Consider the following 23,489-nt stretch of genomic DNA (forward strand, 5'->3'; position numbering starts at 1 on the left):
GTGTGTCTTTGTCATGATCAAGACAGAAGACCCAAATTTTCGGCCAGAAACACAGAAGTAGAACTTAAACAGTTTAGGAGCGCATCCACCGAGGACCAGGGGTTACTAAGAATGGAGATGTAGGTTAGTGGCTTAAAGGAGTTGAAATAGTGAAACTAACAAAACCACTGATCTTATCAGAGTCCTCCCTTCAGCGGGGATCAGCAGCTTTAACAGAGCGGACTGCTCCTTTAACAGATGTTTGGGTGGCCAACAGTTGGGTGGCCTGGAGCACAGAGGCAGGATCAAGGTCCTGGAAGACAGACTCAGGCTTAATGATCAGGGGGCTTGGAAGGAGGCTAAAGTCAAGGGTCGTTATCTAGAAGGCCGGAAAATCCAACAAATTCTAGGCAAGAGGGAAAATCCATGAAGCAAAGATGTGGTCAAGAACAGGTAACATGAAGTGCTGCAATTATCTGGCCCTGTCTGCCTGCCACAGGCTGATTTATAACAGCTGAGAGACATAATGCTGATTGCTCTGCAGAGCAGCAGGCAGCACATGGAGTTGATCGCTCGATGGAAGAGCAGAGCAGGCAGACTGGCCAGAATCATAACAGTCTTCCTGTTGATCTTGGTATTCAACCAGAACTACTATTGGAAGTCAGTTAAAGAAACATCAGGAAGCAGAGTCTCAACTAAAGCCCCATTTTCCACTACCCTTTTAAAACCGTGCCAAGATCAGTCCGAGCACGGCAACAGAGATAACTGTCAGGTTAAAACTGAACCAACCCCTGCCAGACACAACCGAACCAGGCTTAACTTGGTCTAGTTCATCAGTAGGGCTTAGGGCGGTTCAGATCTTAGATATCAAAGAGTGCTTACAGTCTCCTTAAAATCAGCCTCCGTAATCATGAAATTTCAGACATTCATAAAAATCCTAGCTTCCCTACTCTGCCACATGATTTCCAGTGATGATTCTGCTTAGCAGGGTGATGAACCTCAACGTCTGTGGTTGTTTCCTGCGTCTGGAAGCCCTGATTAGACTATTGCTTATCGTATCCACTTCCTGAAAGCCGACTCTGTCAAGAAAATTCACCAAAGCCTGCCTTCTTCGCCTGACTCTCTGCAAACTTTCTTTAGAGAGGTGTAGTACCGTAGATCGTGAAAATATATATACACATGTTTAAGCTAAAAGAAGTAAAGAGCTAAGTTAAAGCTGCAGCAAAACGTCCATATTGAAGAAGTATATGCTAAGTATAATCTAAGGATGGGCAGCAAATTTACTATTCCCAGGTGTTAGGCCAAAGCCCTTTGCAAATGGCGAATCAAAGCTTCATTGTTCAGAATTTTTTTATAACACTCCATCTCAGTTAAGTTACCTGGAATTAACGGACTCGGGGAAAACCATGATGGTGTTTTTCAACAATCGCCACTAGGAGGCAAGGACTCATGCTAGCGTGGTGTGTAAATGGTCTTAAGGAGCCGAGCTCGGCGCGGTTAACTGATTCAAGCTTGGCATGGATGGGTTTTCAGACGGCAGTGTAAATGGAGCTATAGTGACTCAACATTTTGAGGGAGGTCGGCCATGTTTAAACCTCAAACCTTTTGTTTGGTATGCTCCCGTCTGTTGAAGACAACATAGTGAGATCCGAAGAGGGCTTTGGGAAGGAGATCAAAGCAGCTTATAGGAAAACAGGAAGCTGCCTTTGATTTAAGCCTGTTTTGTAGTTACATTGACCTGGAGGACTTATGCTACGTTCACACCGCATGAGCTTTGGGCATCAAAAAAGCTTCTGCTGCTTCATTTCTGATGCTCGTCCTCATTAAGGTCAGCCGTCCAGTAAAGTGAGTCTGATGCTTCTGCTGCTCCTGTGTTCGATGCCAGAGAGCAGCTTTGCTATATTAGCTGTGATCAGTGGGTAGAAAGTAGTTATAATCTCTGTTGAAGTGAGAAAGTCCTCCTGAAAACATGGTCTGTGCAGTCAGTTCATCCAGATTACCATCCTGCCTTCAAAGATTATTTCTCTGTGGGAGCCGCTCAGAACCCCACATTAGAGCAGGGAATATTAGCCCGAACCCGACGGGACCCGAGAGGTCCTGCCGGGTTCGGGCTGTACTTTTTATTATTTCATTCGGGCCGGGCCGGGCTCGGGCTTTAAACCGTTATATGCGCGGCAAATAAATTATCATGTGATAACGTTCGATCTATACGCGATGAATGCAAAATGGATGTTACAGAAGTGAAACGGAGATTAGCCCTTAATGCGCACAATTGAAAAATATCGGGCTGCAAACGGGTCGGGCTCTACGAAGCTGTCAATCATAACGGGCCGGGCACGGGCCTGGTTCTTTCGGACTCGGGTCAGTTTCGGGCTTACTTTCAAGGCCCGTTTCATGCTCTACCCCACATACCGGCGCTGCGCTGTCACTGGGAATCCCCAGCAGCAGCTGCCTCATGCCCGCTCGCCTCTTGGGGGTTTTCCCCTCCTGTTGGTGGCGGCTGGAAGTAGATGTTAGCGTTTTTCAGGTCTGTGGTACAAACTGCAGGCAGCAGGATAATAAAAATAAAACATATTTGAACATTTTAAGTTAATTTATGCGTTAATAAACTGTTTCAGAGGAGTGATCATAGCGCTCTGCATCAGCAGTGCTGTGTCGGACTCCCTGCCAGCTCCCAGATCAGCAGCAATAGTAAAATTTTTCCAACTCCAGCAGCTGCTCCTGCTTTTTTGAACGCGCTGTAGGACCTTTTGATTCTCCTTTATGTGTATCAACCATAAACACTGCATGTAAAACGGCTACTTCTGCTGACCGAAGCACGTCACATCCGGTGTGAATGTAGCATTAGAGTATGGGGGCATTAATGTTACAATATTATTTACAAATGTGCATTAGGAGTTGTATATCTGTATCTGGATTAGTGGGTGCAGTGGGATTTGAAAATGTGTGAGATTAGTGTGTCTGTACGAGAATCTGTACACGTGTAAAATAACTTGTGTGTAATCCGATTTGCAATGTGTTAAAAAAAAACTCACTAATATGTATTCAGATCTACAAATGCTTAATAAGATCAAATCTGTAGACCAGTCTGTAAACACACAGTCCCGTAAGTCTGAAGTATTTTCTCTTCAACGATAAGAAATCCAGAAAAATCATTGATCACAAGTCCAGCGGTTTCTCGGTTGGCTCTCTTTACACACATGATTTTTTGCTACACTTCGGCTGTGTAAGATCTGCAAATGCGTAGAGAGGATTCATATCTGTAATATCTGTATTTGCTGCCCTGAGTGAAGGTTGCATTATTGCAAAAACATTGCATACCAATGGATTATTTGTAGCTTCAAATGTCCAGTCCCCCTCGCTGTTAGGAGCCATCTTTCCTTGACAAGTGAACTCTCATAGCAGGAAAAAAAAAGATTCAGCCTTTGAGCAAGTGAGCCTGTGAGCCTGCACTCAGGGCAGCAATTCCAGATATTACACATATGAATCCTCACTTCGCATTTGCAGATCTCACATGACAGAAGTGTTGCAAAAATAACGTTTAAAGTGAGCCAACCAAGAAACTTCTTGAATTGTAACCATTTTTCCGTATTTCTAGACATTGAAGTGAAAATAATTCAGACTTAATTGTCTCTCTGTCTTTACAAAATGATCTGTGCATTTGCAAATCTTAGTGGATTTCTTACACATTTGCAAATAAGATTACACACAACTTATTTTACACATTTGCAGATTCTCGTACAGACAAACCAATCTCCTCACACATTTTCAAATCCCACTGCACACACAAATCCACATACAGACACACAACTCTCCGCACATATTTGCAAACAATAATGCAACAATAATATTAGACTTTACACAGGCATAAGGTTTCCTTACAATTTCCAATTCCAGCATTTGGAAAACAGTCCACGAGGAGAGGAGATTGAAAATTCTGCCACTATCCGCAGGCCTGGACATAAAAGAGTTCACCCAGAGGGAAGCTAAAGAAAAGTTTGCTAAACCTTAAGATGCCAGCATATAAGCAGCAATCGGTAACATACTTAAAGGAATAGTACACCCAAAACATGATTAGCCTTCATTTTCTACTCACCCCCATGCTGAACAACACTCTGGAGTACTTTTTTGATATCTCAAATGCATCTGGAGATCTGGGAGGCTTCTTGCTGTCTGCTGACATTCAAATAATGGAGGTCTATGGCGCCCGAGGCAGAAAGGTCCATAAAAGTCCACAAAAAACGTGTCAATATTCCTCCATACTGCTCGTCCAATGTATTCCAAGTGTCCTGAGTGGGTAGCGTCCATAATTTACTCGAAACTAAGTCATTTAGAATGTTTTTAGAGCATAAACAGTAGTGTATAGGATTTCCTGAAAGCGCGCACCTGCGCGTTCATGATGCTACGGAAGCCGGCAGACCAAACCAGATGAAAGTGCGCATTCAGCGTCTGCTCTGCCGATAATGCAAGCGTAGAAGAAGAAATGTGCTGTTTACCTGTGCAAAGAAAGAAACAACGAAAGAAAAATGTCTGAGGACTTCAGTGTTGAGGAAGAGCATGAGTTCTTTGCCGAGCTGAATGCGCACTTTCATCTGGTTTGGTCTGCCGCGGTTTCCGTAGACTCGTGAACTCGCAGGCGCGAGCTTTAAGAAAATCCTATACACTACTGTTTATGCTCTAAAAACATTCTAAATGACTTTGTTTCGAGTAAATTCTGGACGCTACCCACTCAGGACACTTGGAATACATTGGACGAGCAGTATGGAGGAATATTGACACGTTTTTTGTGGACTTTTATGGACCTTTCTGCCTCGGGCGCCATAGACCTCCATTGTTTGAATGTCAGCAGACAGCAAGAAGCCTCCCAGATCTCCAGATGCATTTGAGATATCAAAAAAGTACTCCAGAGTGTTGTTCAGCATGGGGGCGAGTAGAAAATGAAGGCTAATCATGTTTTGGGTGTACTATTCCTTTAAGGTTTTGGACATTGGACTTTTTTTACGTACGAAAACCAACCCCCGGACAGCAGTGGCTTTTCTAAAATTTTAGAATTTTTGATATGGCTAAAAATTGCCCCAACTTTACCAAATGTGAAGTTTTTAGATTAAACGGACTAACTGAGAAATAAGGAATAGAAAGTCTTGGACGAAGTCAAAGTCTGGACCTGTAGCTCTGAACTGAACTTGGAAAGAAGTGAGGAATGCTCTGATCTTTATATTGGAGAAACCAAACAACCTCTCAACACAGAAGAGCGCCCCCCCTGGACAAGACTCAGCTGTACATCTAAACCTTCTGGACAAAGGCGTTCTTTTGAGGACCAGAATGTTCGCAGTTTGGACAAAGAAGTTTGAGAGGGGGATGAAGGAAGCCATACATGTTAAGAAAGAAAAGACAATATTAAAAACAGAGGGGGTGGACTCAAGTTTTAGCTTTCAAAAGACCTCGCCTATTCAACCAGGCCAACAATTCCCTTTAAATGACCTCTCTTTCAGAGACATAGACAGGTATGGGGCATTGCAGGCTAACAAAAGGAGCCAAATTGACCCCCATTCCAAAGGGGTGGACCCATTCGTCCGTTTCAATTTCCATGTTTTCTAAATCAAAACAAGGCTTTGCTTTGATCCACTCTATAAAGCCTGGAACTCAACGCTATTTCTGACATTTTGAATTAAAAAAATCTTCCTGAATGGGAAGAGAAACGTCTTCAAACTTGGAAAAAAGTCCAGTGGATTGTTTTATTTTTAACTTTTTTGGAAATAAATGTGTTCTTGTTTCTATGTTTTCCTCAGTAGGTGATTTCTGATGTTTGCTTGTGATTAAATCTAATATTTGATGGTAATTTAACAGTGTCAAATTTCCCAAACGATGCTTCCTTCCTTCACAGACCATCAATCCGTCTATATAGGCGTCCCAGTTTCCCGTGGCTTACGGCGCAAACGGAGGCGACGGCGCTCCAGTCGAGAGGCTCAGGACATGGACAGGGACAGACACTACAGCCACAGCAGACATCATGGCAATGACCGCTACAGAGACATCGACATAGAGGAAGGACTCATGGATTCAGCTGAGCAGAGTCTGCAGGACATCAACCGGACAAGTAAGACCCACCAAACAGACCTTCCATCTGTGGTTGACGTAGAATCTGAGGATGACTCAATTCCTCCTGTTTAAGTAGACAAAGGTGAAGATTTACTGACAGCTTCTTCATAGCTCAGGCTGATTCTGAACTAAAGACTCCAAAAATCACTACTATTGTTAAAGAAAGTTCTGTGTTTCCACAAGCTTCCTCTTTCCGGTTCTTTCTCTGAGAAGAGATCACCTAGGACAAACTCTTTAAAATAACACTTCATAATCTGTGAAATAACCAGGAGACATGACAACAGATTTGGACAGAAATTATAATCGTACTCAGATCAGAGAAGTTGCTTAGAGTTACAGAAGGCAGCTGCTTACCAATTAAAGAAAGATTTTATACATCTTCAGTCTCACACATCATCACATCGTTACATCATAGACGTTAGCAGATGCGGAGGCATCCATAGCTGCAGCTATATCAAAATATTACACTTTGTTTTTAGATTAAGGTCACCGCTCTCATTCCATTCACCAAAGCTTTACCACATGCAGAATAAAGAGAACTGTATGTCCAGAGAGAGGGACTGTCCTAATTAGATAAACTACAGGGAAAAATATTAGTTCTGACACGCAACAGGCAGGAAATATTAGGGTTTTACAGACTCACACATCATTAAAGGCAAAGTCCGGTCAGCAACGAATAATTAATGGATCATTATCTATACCTAAAACTAATATATTCGCAGTGATTTAAGGAATTTGGCGTTAATCGGTAAAAAAAATAAAAACAATAATTTGCATCGCGATCACTGAGTCTGGGAGCGGCCATTGTTACCCAAACATAGTAGCCCCTCCCTCCTGCCATCTTCCAGCAGTGACGTCACGGTGCGGTAAGCCTAGCGCCATTCTCCCCGCTTTACAAGCTAAATCAATGGGAACTACTAGACACATCTGCAATCAACAACAATTATTGAAGATTTCCAGAGGACTTCACCATTGAAATTCACCAGAGCTATAGTGAAACTGACAATGCCCACGTGCATGGCAGCTGGATGCTGGAATACATCGGGTAAAAGTGAAAAAAAGAGTTATTCCACCTTTCTGATTCCTGATCCTCCACGGACGGGTTGGTCGTTGGATCGCCAACTTGAAGAGGGAGGACTTGCCATCGAACTTCTGGCCAGAGAAAAAACCCGTAATATGTAGCCAACATTTGGAAGAAGAATGTTTTCAAGATGACTTGGATAATAGCGCGTTGTGACAAACACCAGATACAGCACTGGGACTCGATCAACAGCCGATACCGCACCGTGACGTCACTAACCAGTAGGTGGCAGTAGTGTTCTTTGACAAACATGGATGCCTCCAGTAAAGCACATTCACATGAAAATTACTCTGAATTAAAAACACTGATCATTTATTGAACAGTTTGTAATAATTTCAGATTTAAAGAACTTTCAGAAGTTTGAATTCTGAATGTGAGCGGACTTTTCCTTTAATAAGAATAATCATAAAACTATTAATGATGGTGATGATGATCAATAGAAATCAAATTAACTTCATTTTTTAATGTGTTTTATTCAAAGCCATTAATGGAGGCAGTGCTGCCATCATGTTGTGTTCTCTTCCATCTCTCAAACCCGTAATCGACGCTCACATCAGCAGAGGCTCTTCCTGGTTCTCCTGCAGCTCTGGATAAAATAACTGATATCTCTTCATTTTAGCGGCTTCCTTGGTTGAATATTTTTAGCCAGTTTTCACTTTAAACTGAAATGGGATCGTCTGAAATCCAAAGTGAAACCATCCTCTCTGTGACTAACTCGGTAGTACGGAAGAGAATTAGTGCCACAGAATAAAAAGCTAACTGATTATTCTATATTAACATAGAAAAAAAAGTCAGAATTCTAACTTTTTTCTCATATTAAATTTAATAAAATTAAATAAAAAGATCTGTTAACTTTTTCTATTTTTTTTCCAGTGCCCCATTCCTAAAAAAAAAGAAAACAAAGTCAAAATGCTGTAGCGGCTGGACGAAGAGGTGCATTATGGGGCACTGTTTTGGGTTGTTTGCTTGTTTATTTCTTTGTTATTCTGTTTGAATGTTGCTCATGTTGTTTATTGTTCATATTTGCCTCAGTTCATGCTGTTTTGGGGGTGTGTGTTGAAGGCATGTGAGTTTCACCCTGAGTGATAAGGCTGTTGGGTTTACTGAAGGGTTGTGCTGCATCCCTAGCGGAGTTGTTGAAGAATAAATAAACACTGTTGAAATCAGTCAACTAAGCCTGATTATTTGTAACACTCACCGGCGTTACATTGGTGTCAGAAGTGGGATGATGGATCCAGGCTACATCCACGGAGGAGCACAGGAGCTCATCAAATCTGCGCAACACAGATCTGCGTGGATAGCGGAGCAGTGGAGAACCCCGAGTCGCCCAGATGGTTCCAGCGGCCTGCGGATGCCTCATCGTGAAACAGCAAAAATGGCTGAAGATGGTGGCGAACAGAGCTCCAAGTCCAATTCTCAGCCTACTGCCACGAAGACTGCTGTGAAGCTGCCCAAGTATGACGGCACGAACCAGCTGGAGCTGTACCTGAGGCAGGTTCGAATTGCAGCGGCGCACAACGGCTGGAGCGGTCCGGAAACCGCCACACACCTGGCTCTCGCTCTGGAGGGTGAAGCCCAACAAGTCCTACTGTACCTGGCGCCAGAGGAGGAAAATGATGTGTGCGCACTCATCACGGCGCTGGAGCGGCGATTCGGGCGGCGTACAGCTGAGACAGCGGAAAGAGAGAAGTTAGTCAGCCGCCGCCGCCGGGAAGGAGAAAGCCTCGGGGCCTTCGCTGCTGACATCCAGCTACATGCTCGTCGAGGATACCCGAGTTTTCCTGTGGGGGCGCAGGAAGAATTAGCACTCCACGCGTTCCTGCAAGGGCTCAACCCGGAGCAACTCCGCCAGCACGTCCGCCTCGCAATGCCGCAATACCTGGAGGAGGCAATCAGGGAAGCAGAGCGTGCAGAGACCATCCTCTCGGCGTCATGGGTGGAACCTCAACCTCTCGTTCAGCTGGTTAACCGGGAGGAGCAGGAGGAGATACGCCAAATCCAGTATCCAGCCTCACAACAACATCCTGTGGTGAGACGTCCACGTCGCTCTGACTGCTGCTACAGGTGTGGAGAACCGGGACACCTTGCACGTGACTGCCCCGCCCCCACACCAAAAGCCCGGCCCCGCCTGCAGGAGGGAAACGACGATGGGATGGCCAGCAGAGGGGGCCGTCATCCCAGCCTGTAATACCCCTCCAAGGTCGCTGCACGCTGGTAGGACGTTTTGGCTGTACAAAGGGACTTTATATGCACTGCCAGCTTGACCATAATCACTGTCTAGCCCTACTGGACACAGGGGCTACTATTTCTCTGGTGCGGCCGGGAACGCTTCCGGACACGACGGGGACATTGACAACTGTGTGGACACCCACAACCACACAGCTGATGACTGTGACTGGAGAAAAGGCAGGACTAATGGCCAAGAAGCTGCTGAGGGTCCGGGCTGGTAATCAGGAGGTGGTCCATGAGTTCTGGCTTGCCGACATTAAGGAACCGTGCATCATCGGCCTGGACCTTATGCAACGCTGGGAAGCCTGCATCGACGCGTCACGGGCGAAAGTTACACTAGGAGGCGAGACCTTGATGTTGCAGCGTGGGAGGGAGTGACAGGAGGAGCTTGGGCGGACCTATACCACCAGCCACACTGCCCCAGAACATCATGCTGAGCCAGAGGGCCCGTCCATCTCCAACCAAAGCAGTTCAACAGAGACGGAGACAGCGGTGCAGGACCTGTTACAATGCAGCTGTACCGGTCTGAACGCTGAGCAACAGGGTGAGTTAATAGCCCTCCTTAATAACTTTAAAGACATTTTTGCAGCCAAAAATGAGGACTGTACGCAGACCGGACTAATCCAGCACCAGATCGACACTGGCTCAGCTCCACCCATCCGCCTCCGCCCCCACCGGCTGGCTTTTGCCAAAAGGCAAGCAGCAATGGACATGATTAACCAGATGGCCGCCGCAGGAGTTATCGAGCCGTCTGACAGTCCATGGGCAGCGCCAGCCGTGCTGGTCAAGAAGAAAAGCGGAGAGTGGCGCTTTTGTGTGGACTATCGACGCCTGAACAGTGTTACTAAGAAGGACTCTTATCCCCTCCCCCGTATTGATGATGCTTTAGACTGGATTACGGGATCTCAGTCGTTCAGCTCTCTCGATCTGCAGAGCGGCTATTGGCAGGTGGAACTGGCCCCTGACGCAAAGCCCAAGACTGCCTTCACCATCGGCCAAGGGCTTTGGCAGTTTCGGGTGATGCCATTTGGACTTTGTAATGCCCCAGCCACATTTGAGCGTTTAATGGAGAGAGTCCTCGCTGATGTTCCCCGGAGCCGCTGCATCGTTTATTTGGATGACCTGCTGGTGCATGCAGATGGGTTTAAAAGGGCCCTAGCCAACCTCAAGGAGGTGTTTGGTGCCATCCGCCAAGCCGGACTGAGGCTGAACCCCGCCAAGTGCCGTCTCATGTCTAGAGAAACCGAGTTCCTGGGGCATGTGGTCAGCGCCAAAGGAGTGGCCACCAACCCAGCCAAGGTGGCTGCTGTCAAGGACTGGCCAACTCCCAGTAACGTAAGTGAGCTGCGGAGTTTCCTGGGGCTGGCCTCATATTAACGGCGTTTCATCAGGGGCTTTGCAACCATTGCTAGCCCGCTCCACCGCTTGACAGATAAGGGCCACAAGTTTTGCTGGGACGAGAGTTGCTCTGCTGCATTTGATCAACTCCGAACGGCCCTGACCGAAGCTCCAGTCCTGGCCTATCCGGATCCACACCGACCCTTTATTGTGGACACCGATGCCAGCAACACTGGGGTAGGTGCAGTGCTGGCGCAGCGAGGAGAGGATGGGGAGTGCGCGGTAGCCTACTTCAGCCGTGCCCTCAGCCGTGCTGAGCGGAACTATTGTGTCACACGAAGGGAGTTGCTGGCTGTTGTTTTGGCTGTGCAACACTTCCGCCCATATCTCCAAGGCAGCCGCTTTACCCTGCGCACAGACCATGCTTCCCTTACCTGGCTGTTAAGTTTCAAGCAGCCGGAGGGCCAGGTGGCGTGGTGGTTGGAGACGTTACAGAGTTATGACTTTGACCTCCAACACCGAGCTGGGCATCACCATGGCAACGCTGATGCGCTCTCCCGACGACCCTGCAAGACGTGCCGTTACTTTGACCGCCAGGAGGAACGAGACCAACTGCCAGCTGTGGCGGCTGCTTCTGCTGTGGAGGGCCTGGAGTCGCAGTCCCCGATGGAGCTACAGCAGCTACAAGAGGCCGACAGGACGCTGGCTCATGTAAAAAGCTGGTTGGTAGCGAGCAGACAACCGGAGTGGCCAGAAGTGTCAGCTCACAGCCCAGAGCTTAAATCGTACTACTCCCAACGGAACAACATTGAGCTTCATGACGGTCTGCTGTACAGGCGGTGGCAGGTTCCAGACCGAGGATCCAACATCCTTCAGCTGCTGATTCCCCAAGTGCTCCGCTCTCAAGTCCTCCAACTGAGTCACGGTTCGGCAGCCTCGGGCCATTACGGGATTACGAAGACCCTTTGCCGGCTCAAGGCGCGGTTCTATTGACCTGGTTGTCGCACCGATGTGGAGTTATACGTCCAATGCTGTGACAATTGTACCGCCCGGAAGGGTCCAACCCAACGCTCCCGAGCACCGCTGCAGCAGTACCTGGTGGGAGCCCTAATAGAACGGGTGGGAGTGGACATCCTTGGGCCATTTCCAGTGACTGAGTCCGGTAATCGCTACATCCTTGTGGCCATGGATTATTTCACAAAGTGGCCCGAGGCGTACGCGGTGCCGGACCAAAGCGCAGCAACCATTGCGGAGAAGCTGGTGGAACAGATGTTCACCCGATTTGGAGTTCCTGCAGAGCTCCACAGTGACCAGGGTCGAAACTCAAGTCACAGGTGTTTGGTGAAGTGTGCCGGCGGCTGGGGGTGCACAAAACTAGGACGACGCCACTGCATCCTCAGAGTGATGGACTGGTAGAGCGGTTTAACCGTACCCTGGCCACGCAACTGGCAATTCTAACAAGCACTCACCAACGAGACTGGGACCGTCACCTACCCTTGGTCCTTTGGTCCTACCGCACTGCAGTTCAGGAGTCCAGTCAGTGCACACCTGCTGCCCTCATGTTTGGGCGAGAGCTCCGTACACCAGTAGATTTGGTGTTCGGGGCCCCACCAGAACCCGAGATTGTAGGTGGACCAGAGATGGACTACTACCGCCGCCTGAGGGACCGCCTTCAGGAGGTCCACGAGTTCACTCGACAGGCGCAGGCTGGCGCCGGCGTAAAACAAAAGAGGGCCTACGACACACGCTGCACGGGACAGGTGTTTAAGTATGGAGACAGAGTGTGGGTGTATTGCCCTATTCGGAAGAAGGGTGTTTGTCCCAAGCTGAGCAGCCACTGGTAGGGACCTGCAGAGGTGGTGGGTGGGCTGTCTGATGTGGTGTACCGGGTGCGCCTTCCTGGACGCCGGCGAGTGGTGGTGCTTCATCGTGACCGGCTGGCACCGTACCACCCCCTTGCCCCACCGACTGTTCAGAGAGACACTGATCCTGTTTCTGAGGAGCCAACACAGCACCAGACCGTCGCAGAGGACAGTGGGCGGCCGACGCAGTTGCGCCGACTTCCTGTTCGTTTCAATGATTTTTATATGACTGATGGGGTCGCCGGGGACGTCTGACCCCTTAGGAGGGGGCTATGTAGCGGCTGGACGAAGAGGTGCATTATGGGGCACTGTTTTGGGTTGTTTGCTTGTTTATTTCTTTGTTATTCTGTTTGAATGTTGCTCATGTTGTTTATTGTTCATATTTGCCTCAGTTCATGCTGTTTTGGGGGTGTGTCTTGAGGGCATGTGAGTTTCACCCTGAGTGATAAGGCTGTTGAGTTTACTGAAGTGTTGTGCTGCATCCCTAGCGGAGTTGTTGAAGAATAAATAAACACTGTTGAAATCAGTCAACTAAGCCTGATTATTTGTAACACTCACCGGCGTTACAATACAGACTTTTTTCTCATATTAAAGGAGAATTCCGGTTTTTAACACTTTTAGCCCATTTTCTGTAGTGTCCAGGATGAAATCGAATGATCGACACCAAAATTTTGACAATTGGTCCTGTCTCGGCTATTTGGCTCATGCAGAATCCCCCCTGGCTGCTTCAGAATGGCTTGCATAGCGCATGTCCGATAATGTCCTTAAAACAACCTTAAACGTTCTTTTTTAAAAATATGCTACTCACCGGGTCGTGAGCGCTGTTCAATGACATTCCAAAAAAAGTTTTGTGAAGAAAAAACGTTCCTGTAGTGTTTTATTTAGCATTTTGTAAATCCCATTGAGTTCTGTTGGAATAGTCAATATCCCTCCGTCACCGGAAACGGAAAGGGGGCCTGTTTACGCTTAGTTGTAGTCTTTTCGCAAGGCCCAAGTGTTTCTGCTTCACTCTGTGTACTGCGACGTCGAGGTGCTAACGTCTCTGTTAAACACTTTAAAAAACTCTGAAAATTTGTTTGCTATGTCCTACACAGTGGTCCTACATTCCCAAAGTATAGAGACATTGTCGCCAACTAGTGGTCTGGAGTGTGCAACGCTTCAGATTCGAACGGGAAGCGGAAGTTTATAAGCGGTTGTGATGTATCGGAAAAAATAGTTTTTGGATTTACAAAATGCTAAATAAAACAAGACAGGAACGGTTTTTCTTCACGAAACTTTTTTTGGAACGTCATTGAACAGCGCTGACGACCCGGTGAGTAGCATATTTTAAAAAAAGAACGTTTAAGGTTGTTTTAAGGACATTATCTGACATGCACTATGCAAGCCATTCTGAAGCAGCCAGGGGGGATTCTACATGAGCCAAATAGCCGAGACAGGACCAATCGTCAAAATTTTGGTGTCGATCATTCGATTTCATCCTGGACATTACAGAAAAGGGGCTAAAAGTGTTAAAAACCGGAATTTTCCTTTAAACTAAAATTTAAAAAATGAAAAAAATATGTTATCTTTTCTGTTTTTTTTGTTTGTTTGTTTTTTTCCAGTGGCCCCATTCCTAAAATAAAAGAAATAAAAAAAGTCAGAATTCCGTCCTTTTTTTCCTCATATTAATCTAAAAAAAAGAAAAAAATCAATTACCGTAGTTAACTTTTCAGTGTTTTTTTTGTTGTTGTTGTTTTTTGTACTGGCCCCATTCAAAAAACAAAGAAAAAAGTCAGAATTCTGACTTTTTATGAATTAATTTTTTTCAGGGGCCCTAATCCTGTTCTTTTGTTTGATCTGATCTTGATCTATTTCTGATTATAACTTTTTACTGGTTGAACTGGTTTTGTCGTGCGGTTCTTCGTCCTGCAGCTTTTAGATGAGTCCCTATATAACAGAGCCATGGCTCAACATTGTCTGAGTTTTCTTCCATAAAAATGTTGTTATTTTTAGTAAAAACCTCCAGATTCAACAGAGTAAAAAGCCATGAGAAAGGTTGTGGCACTTTCTAAGAGATGTATAGCCCAGAAGCTTCCATATAAAGATGATGGTCTGAGATACTTTGCTGCTTTAGGACCTGAAGGACTCGCTGTAATCCATCCAACCATGATTAGATTTCTATCTAGAGAATTTAACATTTTGATTGATTGAGTTTGATTGAATCATTTGTGTTGAGATGGTTGATAAACTGTAGATTTTTGTCAAAGTTCCTTTGGTCAAACCGACTCTGAGCAAAGCTAATGCTTTAACACTTTAAAGGGCAAGTTACCATTTCTGATACATCTTATTTTGGCAATTCAATGAGCCTCTGACTGATATATTACCCACTGTAAATTAAGTTTTAAAAAAAATGTTATCAAGAAAAAAAGATAAAAAGCTAAAAGTTAAAAAGATAATAAGCCTATTTAACATTTATAGTTAGGTTTATAAACTAAAAAAGTAAGTGTCAGTATCAGCATTAATGCCTCTAAGGTTATTTTGGACCAAATCAATGTGTTCCTTTCACTTTCAGATTGTTTTCATGAATTTCTTATAGAAGCACTTTTGGGTTTTTTTTTGCTTAATACACTCACCGGCCACTTTATTAGGTACCCCATGCTAGTAATGGGTTGGACCCCCTTTTGCCTTCAGAACTGCCTCAATTCTTGGTGGCATAGATTCAACAAGGTGCTGGAAGCATTCCTCAGGGAGTTTGGTCCATATTGACATGATGGCATCACACAGTTGCCGCAGATTTGTCGGCTGCACATCCATGATGCGAATCTCCCGTTCCACCACATCCCAAAGATGCTCTATTGGATTGAGATCTGGTGACTGTGGAGGCCATTTGAGTACAGTGAACTCATTGTCATGTTCAAGAAACCAGTCTGAGATGATTCCAGCTTTATGACATGGCGCATTATCCTGCTGAAAGTAGCCATCAGAAGTTGGGTACATTGTGGTCATAAAGGGATGGACATGGTCAGCAACAATACTCAGGTAGGCTGTGGCGTTGCAACGATGCTCAATTGGTACCAAGGGGCCCAAAGAGCACCAAGAAAATATTCCCCACACCATGACACCACCACCACCAGCCTGAACCGTTGATACAAGGCAGGATGGATCCATGCTTTCATGTTGTAGACGCCAAATTCTGACCCTACCATCCGAATGTCGCAGCAGAAATCGAGACTCATCAGACCAGGCAACTTTTTTCCAATCTTCTATTGTCCAATTTCGATGAGCTTGTGCAAATTGTAGCCTCAGTTTCCTGTTCTTAGCTGAAAGGAGTGGCACCCGGTGTGGTCTTCTGCTGCTGTAGCCCATCTGCCTCAAAGTTCCACGTACTGTGCGTTCAGAGATGCTCTTCTGCCCACCTTGGTTGTAACGGGTGGTTATTTGAGTCACTGTTGCCCTTCTATCAGCTCCAACCAGTCTGGCCATTCTCCTCTGACCTTTGGCATCAACAAGGCATTTCCGCCCACAGAACTGCCGCTCACTGGATGTTTTTTCTTTTTCGGACCATTCTCTGTAAACCCTAGAGATGGTTGTGCGGGAAAATCCCAGTAGATCAGCAGTTTCTGAAATACTCAGACCAGCCCTTCTGGCACCAACAATCATGCCACGTTCAAAGTCACTCAAATCACCTTTCTTCCCCATACTGATGCTCGCTTTGAACTGCAGGAGATTGTCTTGACCATGTCTACATGCCTAAATGCACTGAGTTGCCCCCATTTGATTGGCTGCTTAGAAATTAAGTGTTAACGAGCAGTTGGACAGGTGTACCTAATAAAGCGGCCGGTAAGTGTATATTCGGGCAAGTTGACGCTTCTTGTCATAAATTTTTGTCATCAAAATTGAAATTTGGATTTTCACAGTATTTCACTGAGTTCCCTATAAAGGGTTAATACAGATGAAGACCTAAACGTTGTTATAAATCCAAGTAGACACAGTTTAAGGGTTTGTTGGTTAAATAATATTATTATAATTATTATATAATATCATTTTATGTTTTTCTACTCTTTGTTTTGGGGTTTTCACCACATATATTCCTTTCAGACCTGCAATAAACCCGTCTCTTTAAGTCAGTAAATGTTCCTCCTGTGGGTTTTTGCTGTATTATTAGCTTTAAAATGTCCAGGTTAGAAGTTAGATCAGTTTTATTTGTAGGGTTTTCTTAGATAGAAAAGGTTTAACTATTTTCACTCAGTGGCCTATAAAAGGTTAACCTAAATGGAGACGAAGAACCGTTCGATTGACATGTTTAATCTTGTAATAAAGAACAGCATGGAGCGCTGAATTATTAACGGGATGTTAATAAATAGATTAACTGCCTTCTTGCACCTTAAGCTCTCTATAAGATCCTGTGTTGCTTCGATTTCTGACTGCAAACCGGATTTTTCTGTCAGACTGTGTCTCCCTCATGCATACATGCAGCAGCTCTGTTGGAGTCCATGACTTTGTGTTAAGATCAGGCGGCTCACAGAGGCTTTTATTTCAATTAGAATTTTTGTTTTTCCTTTGACTTGTTTTAATGTCCCTCTGGCCTTTTGAGCAGTAAACCGTGACCAGGCCGCTGTGACGAAGCCTGGATGAACATTGCTTCTCTTTTTGTCATAAACAGGCCAACAGATCGCTGTTGCTTTGGCTGCAGGGGGTGTTGCACTTAGCGAGGTCCTTGTGCTGCATTAAGTCGCAAGATAGCAGAGGTGTTTGATCAGACGGAGCCTTTGAACATCACCAGACTGAATTTTAAAATTTTCTGCTGGTTTTTCTGTACAAAAGCACATAAAACTGACAAGATACAACAAAGAGACATTATGCTATTAAGAAACACTAGAAAATGTCAGATTATAGGTTTTATTACCAGCAAGGTAAAGTATTGTCTCCCCAGAATAGATGAAAAAAAAAAGGTTTCTGTTCACTGAATATCTATACTGAGTTTCATCTTTTATATAGCGTTACCATAGAAACAAGAACATGTTTTTTGCTATAACTAGATTTATTTAGTGTAACTGATCAAACCAGGTTTGAGTTTCAGTGTCTTCAGAGCAGAGATGGCAAAAGTACTCACTTTCCGTACTTGAGTAAAAGTACAGATACTTGTGTTAAAAATACTCTGGTAAAAGTGGAAGTACTGATTAAACTTCTTTACTCAAGTAAAAGTAACAAAGTACAGGCTTGTAAATGTACTTAAAGTATAAAAGTAAAAGTAGAAACCACTTTTTTCATACCGTTGCCTACATTTTAAATGGATGTCTGCCAATAGGACTAGATCTCCGTTGTGTTCATTTTCAATCATCTCGTCGTCCATGCCACTATGCTAACGCCACCGCCACCAAGCTGCAATGATTTGCCGCCAATGAATACCGCCGAATCTGTCGATTCATCTTGTAGTGGTGCGTCAAATGCAACGTAGATTCCCATCCAATTAGATTGCATTTGGTATTGATGAGGTGAAAAATAATAACGGTAACTCCATTGAAATGATTCAAAACTAAAGTAACGAGACAATTTTTTTAAATGTAAGGAGTAGAAAGTACAGATATTTGTGTAAAAATGTAAGGAGTAGAAGTAAAAAGTCGCCATAAAAATAAGTCGTAAAGTAAAGTAAAAATATCAGAAAAATCTACTTGAGTACAGTAACAAAGTATTTCATCCATCTCTGCTGATCGTGCATCGTGTAGTATATGGAGGGTAACGATGGGTGATCAGCCTCTCACGACCACCTCCCGATCAGGAATCGTAAGGTTGGGAAAAAATCAAACATGTTTGAAATCCAGTTGGACGTTGTGAGGTGTTGGTGGACAAATTTTGCTGTTGAAGCAGAGCTACGAACCAATTTACCAGCATTCGCACATGTGCAAATGTTGACGAGTCTGACCTGCGCCATCTCCTGGCGCTGAGTCCAACATGTGTTTTTTGGACGTACAGTGTGAGCAGGTAGATTGCATCAGAGCGTCGGGTCGCACAGTGAGAGATAAAACATTATGACCTGTGAACCTTTAAACCCTGAGGTTTCCTTGTACAGTTCACTGCATGAAAAGTGGGATTTTCGTCAATATGCGGCACTGTAGATTGTCGTGGAACTTCAGGTTAGCGGCAGTTTACGACAATTTGCAGGCTTCGCCGAAAACTCCCGTAAATTGTCAGAAATTGACGTGGACTCTCTTAGGCAGTGTTCCCCCCATGTCTCCCCCCCATGGAATTCTAGGGGAGGCTTTAACATGTAAATGAACATGCTGTGAGCTATACAAACGCAAACCAGGGTTGCAGGGGGGGTTTTACCCCAAGTGACATCTTTCTGGATGAGAAAATCTCTGATACAAAGAGATCAGGCTCAGTATAGCCTCTTACATTTTAGCTTGAATTGATTTATTTAATTAAAGTATAGAGACCAAAACAGATCTTTAGCTGACAGAGCAATACATTTAGAGCAGTAATTATAAAAAAAAAAAATTGCATTTAAGATAAAAAATAAAATGTTGTCTGTCAATATGCTCAATTCACAATTACTTAAGTGGAAAAGTTTCAAGAAATGAGTCTGAGATTATTTACTTTATAACATGGCGCATTATCCTGTTGGAAGTAGCCATGAGAAGATTGGTACACTGTGGTCATAAGGTCAAGGTCAAGATCCGCAATTGCAATCGCACCAAACAGGAAAAAGAACATCGACAAATTCCGGTTCGTCAAATTAAAATATAGCAGCAACAGATCGGTGACTAGAAATTATAGCACAATTCTTATATATATATATTTCAATCTGAAAAACTCACACAGAGAGAAAAGATAATTAGAAGAATTTATTGATAAGAAAGTATAGTCTTTGGCGCTCAGACCTCGGCAGGAACATTCATGCTGAATTATGCTTTAACATGCATGAGTAGATGAATGTGAATAGGGATGTTCCCCCCGGGCCTGAAACTGGTGGTGGTTTAATCCGAGCTGGTTGACAAGGTGATCTGCTGGGCAGAATTGTGGGACTAGAAGACTGAGGGAGCTGACGCCGGGGCTTCACTCAGACTCGGGATATAGAGGTCCTGCTCGGTGATGCAGGCACCGTGAAGTGTCCATGATGAGCAAGCATGAAGCGACAGTGGAGAGGAAAAACTCCCCTTTGGGAAGAAACCTCTGGCAGAACCGGGCTCAACATGGTGGTCTTCTGCCGGACCAATGCGATGAGGCGAGGGATGGTGACAACTGGGATTAATACTCTCTGATGAGGTTGAGGTGAAGTCGTGTCATGGAGGACGATTCAGCTGCGATGGCGGAGAAGGGGATGGAGGTGGGTGAATTGTCGTCTGAATCGAAATCCGACAGCGATTGCAGGATAGCGGCTGTGGTGAGATTTGAGGGAGTTTATAAAGTGGAAGCAGGACGCTGATTGGGCTTCGTGGTGGAGTAGTTCGAAGCTGATTGGCTCGCTTCAGAGACGGATCCGCTTCTGATTGATGGAGGTAAGTCAGAGTTTCTTCAATTGAACTTTCGCTAGAGCTTCATAAAAAAAAAAAAACTAACAACGTTTATTTAAATGATTGGATCCAAACTATTGGTTATTCACCAACGAGGAAGCAGATTTCTCATCTCCATCAAAATATTTATTTTATACCGAGGGACTTAAACTTTAATCAAATCCATTCAAAAGAAACTTCTTATTACAGGAATGAAAAGAGATGCTGAGTTTGGAAGTAGTGAACAAGTTCATTAAAAAAAAAGCAGTTTTGAATTATCCTTATCCCCGTTACAAAAATCTACAAAAATATATATATATATTTGGGCAGAAACTGAACATATGCTGGATGATGGTGGGATTTTTTTAATATGTCATATTAAATTAAGCGCTCACAGGGTTCATACAGGAATGAGTGACTCTAATTTAATGCTATTTTAATGCTATTAGAAATGATTTTAATGCCATCAACAAGAACCATGTACACAAGTTATTAGTGTACATGAAATATGAAGGAGCTGCAAGCAGAGTTCCATGACTCCTGTATGTATGTAAACACACACACATACACATATATACGTATATATATATCCTCTAGCTTTTTCTCCACCTGGAGCGATATAATATATCTGACGAAATTGTTTTTATAAGCATTTTTTATTAAAGAATTATAAATACTTTGATAAACATATTTAAATAATTTTAGTGCCAATTAAGGCCTTGATAAAAAAAAAAAAAAAGAATGATTTTTTAATTATTTTTATTGATCCGCGGACACCCTGGTTCATGTTGCGCATGCTCTGTACGATCTCCAAGAAACTCAGAGCGGCGGGGCTGGATCCACAGTGGAGGATGGATGCTTTGCTTTGTGCAGGCGGTCTGGAGCGGAGAATGGGGGATTTCGGGGTAAAAGTCCTCTTGGACGCGATGGCGACTCTGCATCGAACAAGACGAACTCAAAGAAGAGATGCTAGCGGTAAATATATGTTCGATTACTGCCTGCTAAGCTAAAAGCGGCCTAGCCTGAGCTACGGCTAATAGCGGCTAATAGTAGCCTTGCAAGAACAAGCTTTATTAAAGTGTATTTTTTGTGATTTACAGGAAGCAGTACGCCGTCTTCACAACTCGGAGACTAATTGCAGGCGTTATGAACCGGAGCAAGGGTAAGATTTAAAGAATATGCTTTCATTCTGCGGTAAAAGGAAATGGATACCGATCATAGCTTTACATTTTGTTTTCACAGGCCTCCTATTTGCTCGGAGCCATCTCGGCAAGTCCAGATTTGCACGATGTTGATAAAGACGACATTGTGTGTAAGTGACTTGTTTTAATGTTTTCTCCTTCCTTGTTACTGTGACTTGCGTTTGATTTTTTATTTATACCACTCTCATTTAATTGTTTTCCAGCTTCCTGTAAGACGTATTTTCAGACGGTACGCAGGAGCTTCAGATATACGCAGCCAGCCAACACGCTGCGTGCGGAGGCTGAAGCAATCTGCTCGGAGTCGGGCCAGAAGAAAGAGGGTAAGACTTTATTTGGTGACTATTTTTCAGGTGCATTAATAGATGTGTTGTGTCCATACGCAGTGCGCTGATTCATTGTTTTTTTTTCAGCTGCTGAAAGCGAGGCAGAGTGTGCTAGCAGATGAGGAAGTGGAACTCTGGAAGTCCGCCTTCCTCGGCGGTGTCTCTGGATGGATTGTGCGGTCGCCGCCATTTCGTAGGCCGGATCCCTCTGAACTCTGTGTTAAGCTGCAGTCCCGGTTAGAAGCGATGCCGAAGTACAGGGCCACGCACAGTAGGCGTCTGCACATCGGACCTGCCTCAGAGGGAATGCTGCCAGTTACCTCCAACCCCGAGGAAGCAAACGGACCGTTCACGGACTTTTAATTTTTAGAAACGCATGTGTTTGGATACGCGTTGTATATAGTTGTGTGTGTTTTAATAAAGCTCTTTCTTTGCATAAAAAGCTTCCTGGCAAATCTTCATTTCCTGTATAAATTCATTCATGTCCTTGATGGTAGCATAATAATTGTGTAGTAGTGTAGGATAACATAAATACACACCATATGAATGAATAAATATATATATGAATGAATGAATATATATATTTATATGAATAAATATATATATGTAAATTTATATGTAAATATATATATATGCCAACCAATCACGTGCGACTTTACTTGTTTAAAAAGAAGTGGTTCCGTCCAATACTCAGTAAGAAAATTAAAGCCTGGCGTGGCCACGTGTGGTTTTGCTGCCAATCACGAGCGATTTTACTTGTTTGAGAATAGTGGTTTCAGCCAATATTGAGAAGGTTATTCAAGCCAGACCTGGCCAGCCGCGCGGGTTTGCTGCATTCATATGCTAATTAGGGCCATTAGTACAGCTGATCGCTCTCCACATACGTCATGGTACGTTTCCGACAATTTGTGGCACGACAAACGCGGACAAGCACGGGTTGCAAATTGTCGGAAACTGACGAAAATCAGGCAGATCTGCGGGAGTTTACGGGGGTTTACGGGGACGAAAATCTCACTTTTCATGCAGTGGTTTGAGCTGTAGCTGAGTACAACGATTGAAAATATCGCACAATGTATGCCTGGCCTTAGAGGATCTCGATATCAAGGAACCATGCCCCAAAATGTTATGGGTCTCCCCTTTTGGGACTTCTAAGTGATTCTGTTTTGTTGATCTTTGGTGTATTTTGTGTATTATATTTAAGCAGTCTGGAGTTACTCTCTGTTGCCCCCTTGTGCTTGTCTCCTTAGCTCCCTTCTAGTCACTTCCATCCACACCTGCTCCATATTATCTGATTACCCCAGTCTTTGTTCTGTCTCCCATATATACTCTCCCTGAGCAGTTCTTCAGTGCTGGTTCCTTGTTGATTGTTAGTTGCTTCCTCATCTCTTGCTCCCCACGTGAATTTTTCCCTGGTGTTTGCTGTTTTTTTTGGTTCTCAGTAGTGATGGTGAGATGAAGCCTCGTGAGGCATTAAACCGTTTGGCCAAATTGCTTCAACTATCCCCACAAAATAAATATGAATATAAATATAATCTTTATCAGATAAAATTGTCCCAAAATTTAGAAAATTTCTATTTAAAAGATAATCCCGTCTTAAAATCTGTTTTTTTTACCATTATCTTCTGCAGGCCAGTTAGTTCTACGTCAGCCTGAACACCTAAATTCAGCCAATCATATATCAACGGTTATCTGTCAATCACATTTTTTCGGTCATAGTATCTTGATTCATAAATCGCAGCTAACATACGCAACGGTTGAAATCAGAAATCAGAATCCTTTCCTTTCCCATTGAGTTGCGTCCCAGTGTTCACGGGGATGGACGTCTGTGTCTTCGGCAGGCGTAGAGCTAACAGAACTGGCAGCGTTGCGAGGCAAGGGCTCAAACATGTACGGCTGGAAGCCTT

The 23,489-nt window shown here is 44.3% G+C and overlaps 1 protein-coding gene across 1 annotated transcript in view; it reads left to right on the forward strand.

The window, feature by feature from the left end:
- slc4a5a (solute carrier family 4 member 5a) overlaps nt 1–23,489 on the forward strand; it is an 89,640-nt gene that overhangs the window by 15,563 nt on the left and 50,588 nt on the right. Inside the window, exon 3 of the mRNA XM_038281972.1 lies at nt 5,864–6,076. Coding sequence (XP_038137900.1) covers nt 5,864–6,076 — 213 coding nt within the window. The remainder of the gene's footprint in view (nt 1–5,863; nt 6,077–23,489) is intronic.

This window comes from Cyprinodon tularosa, unplaced genomic scaffold (genome assembly GCF_016077235.1).
Source record: "Cyprinodon tularosa strain WSP-4 unplaced genomic scaffold, ASM1607723v1 ctg178, whole genome shotgun sequence".
Lineage (NCBI taxonomy): Eukaryota > Metazoa > Chordata > Actinopteri > Cyprinodontiformes > Cyprinodontidae > Cyprinodon > Cyprinodon tularosa.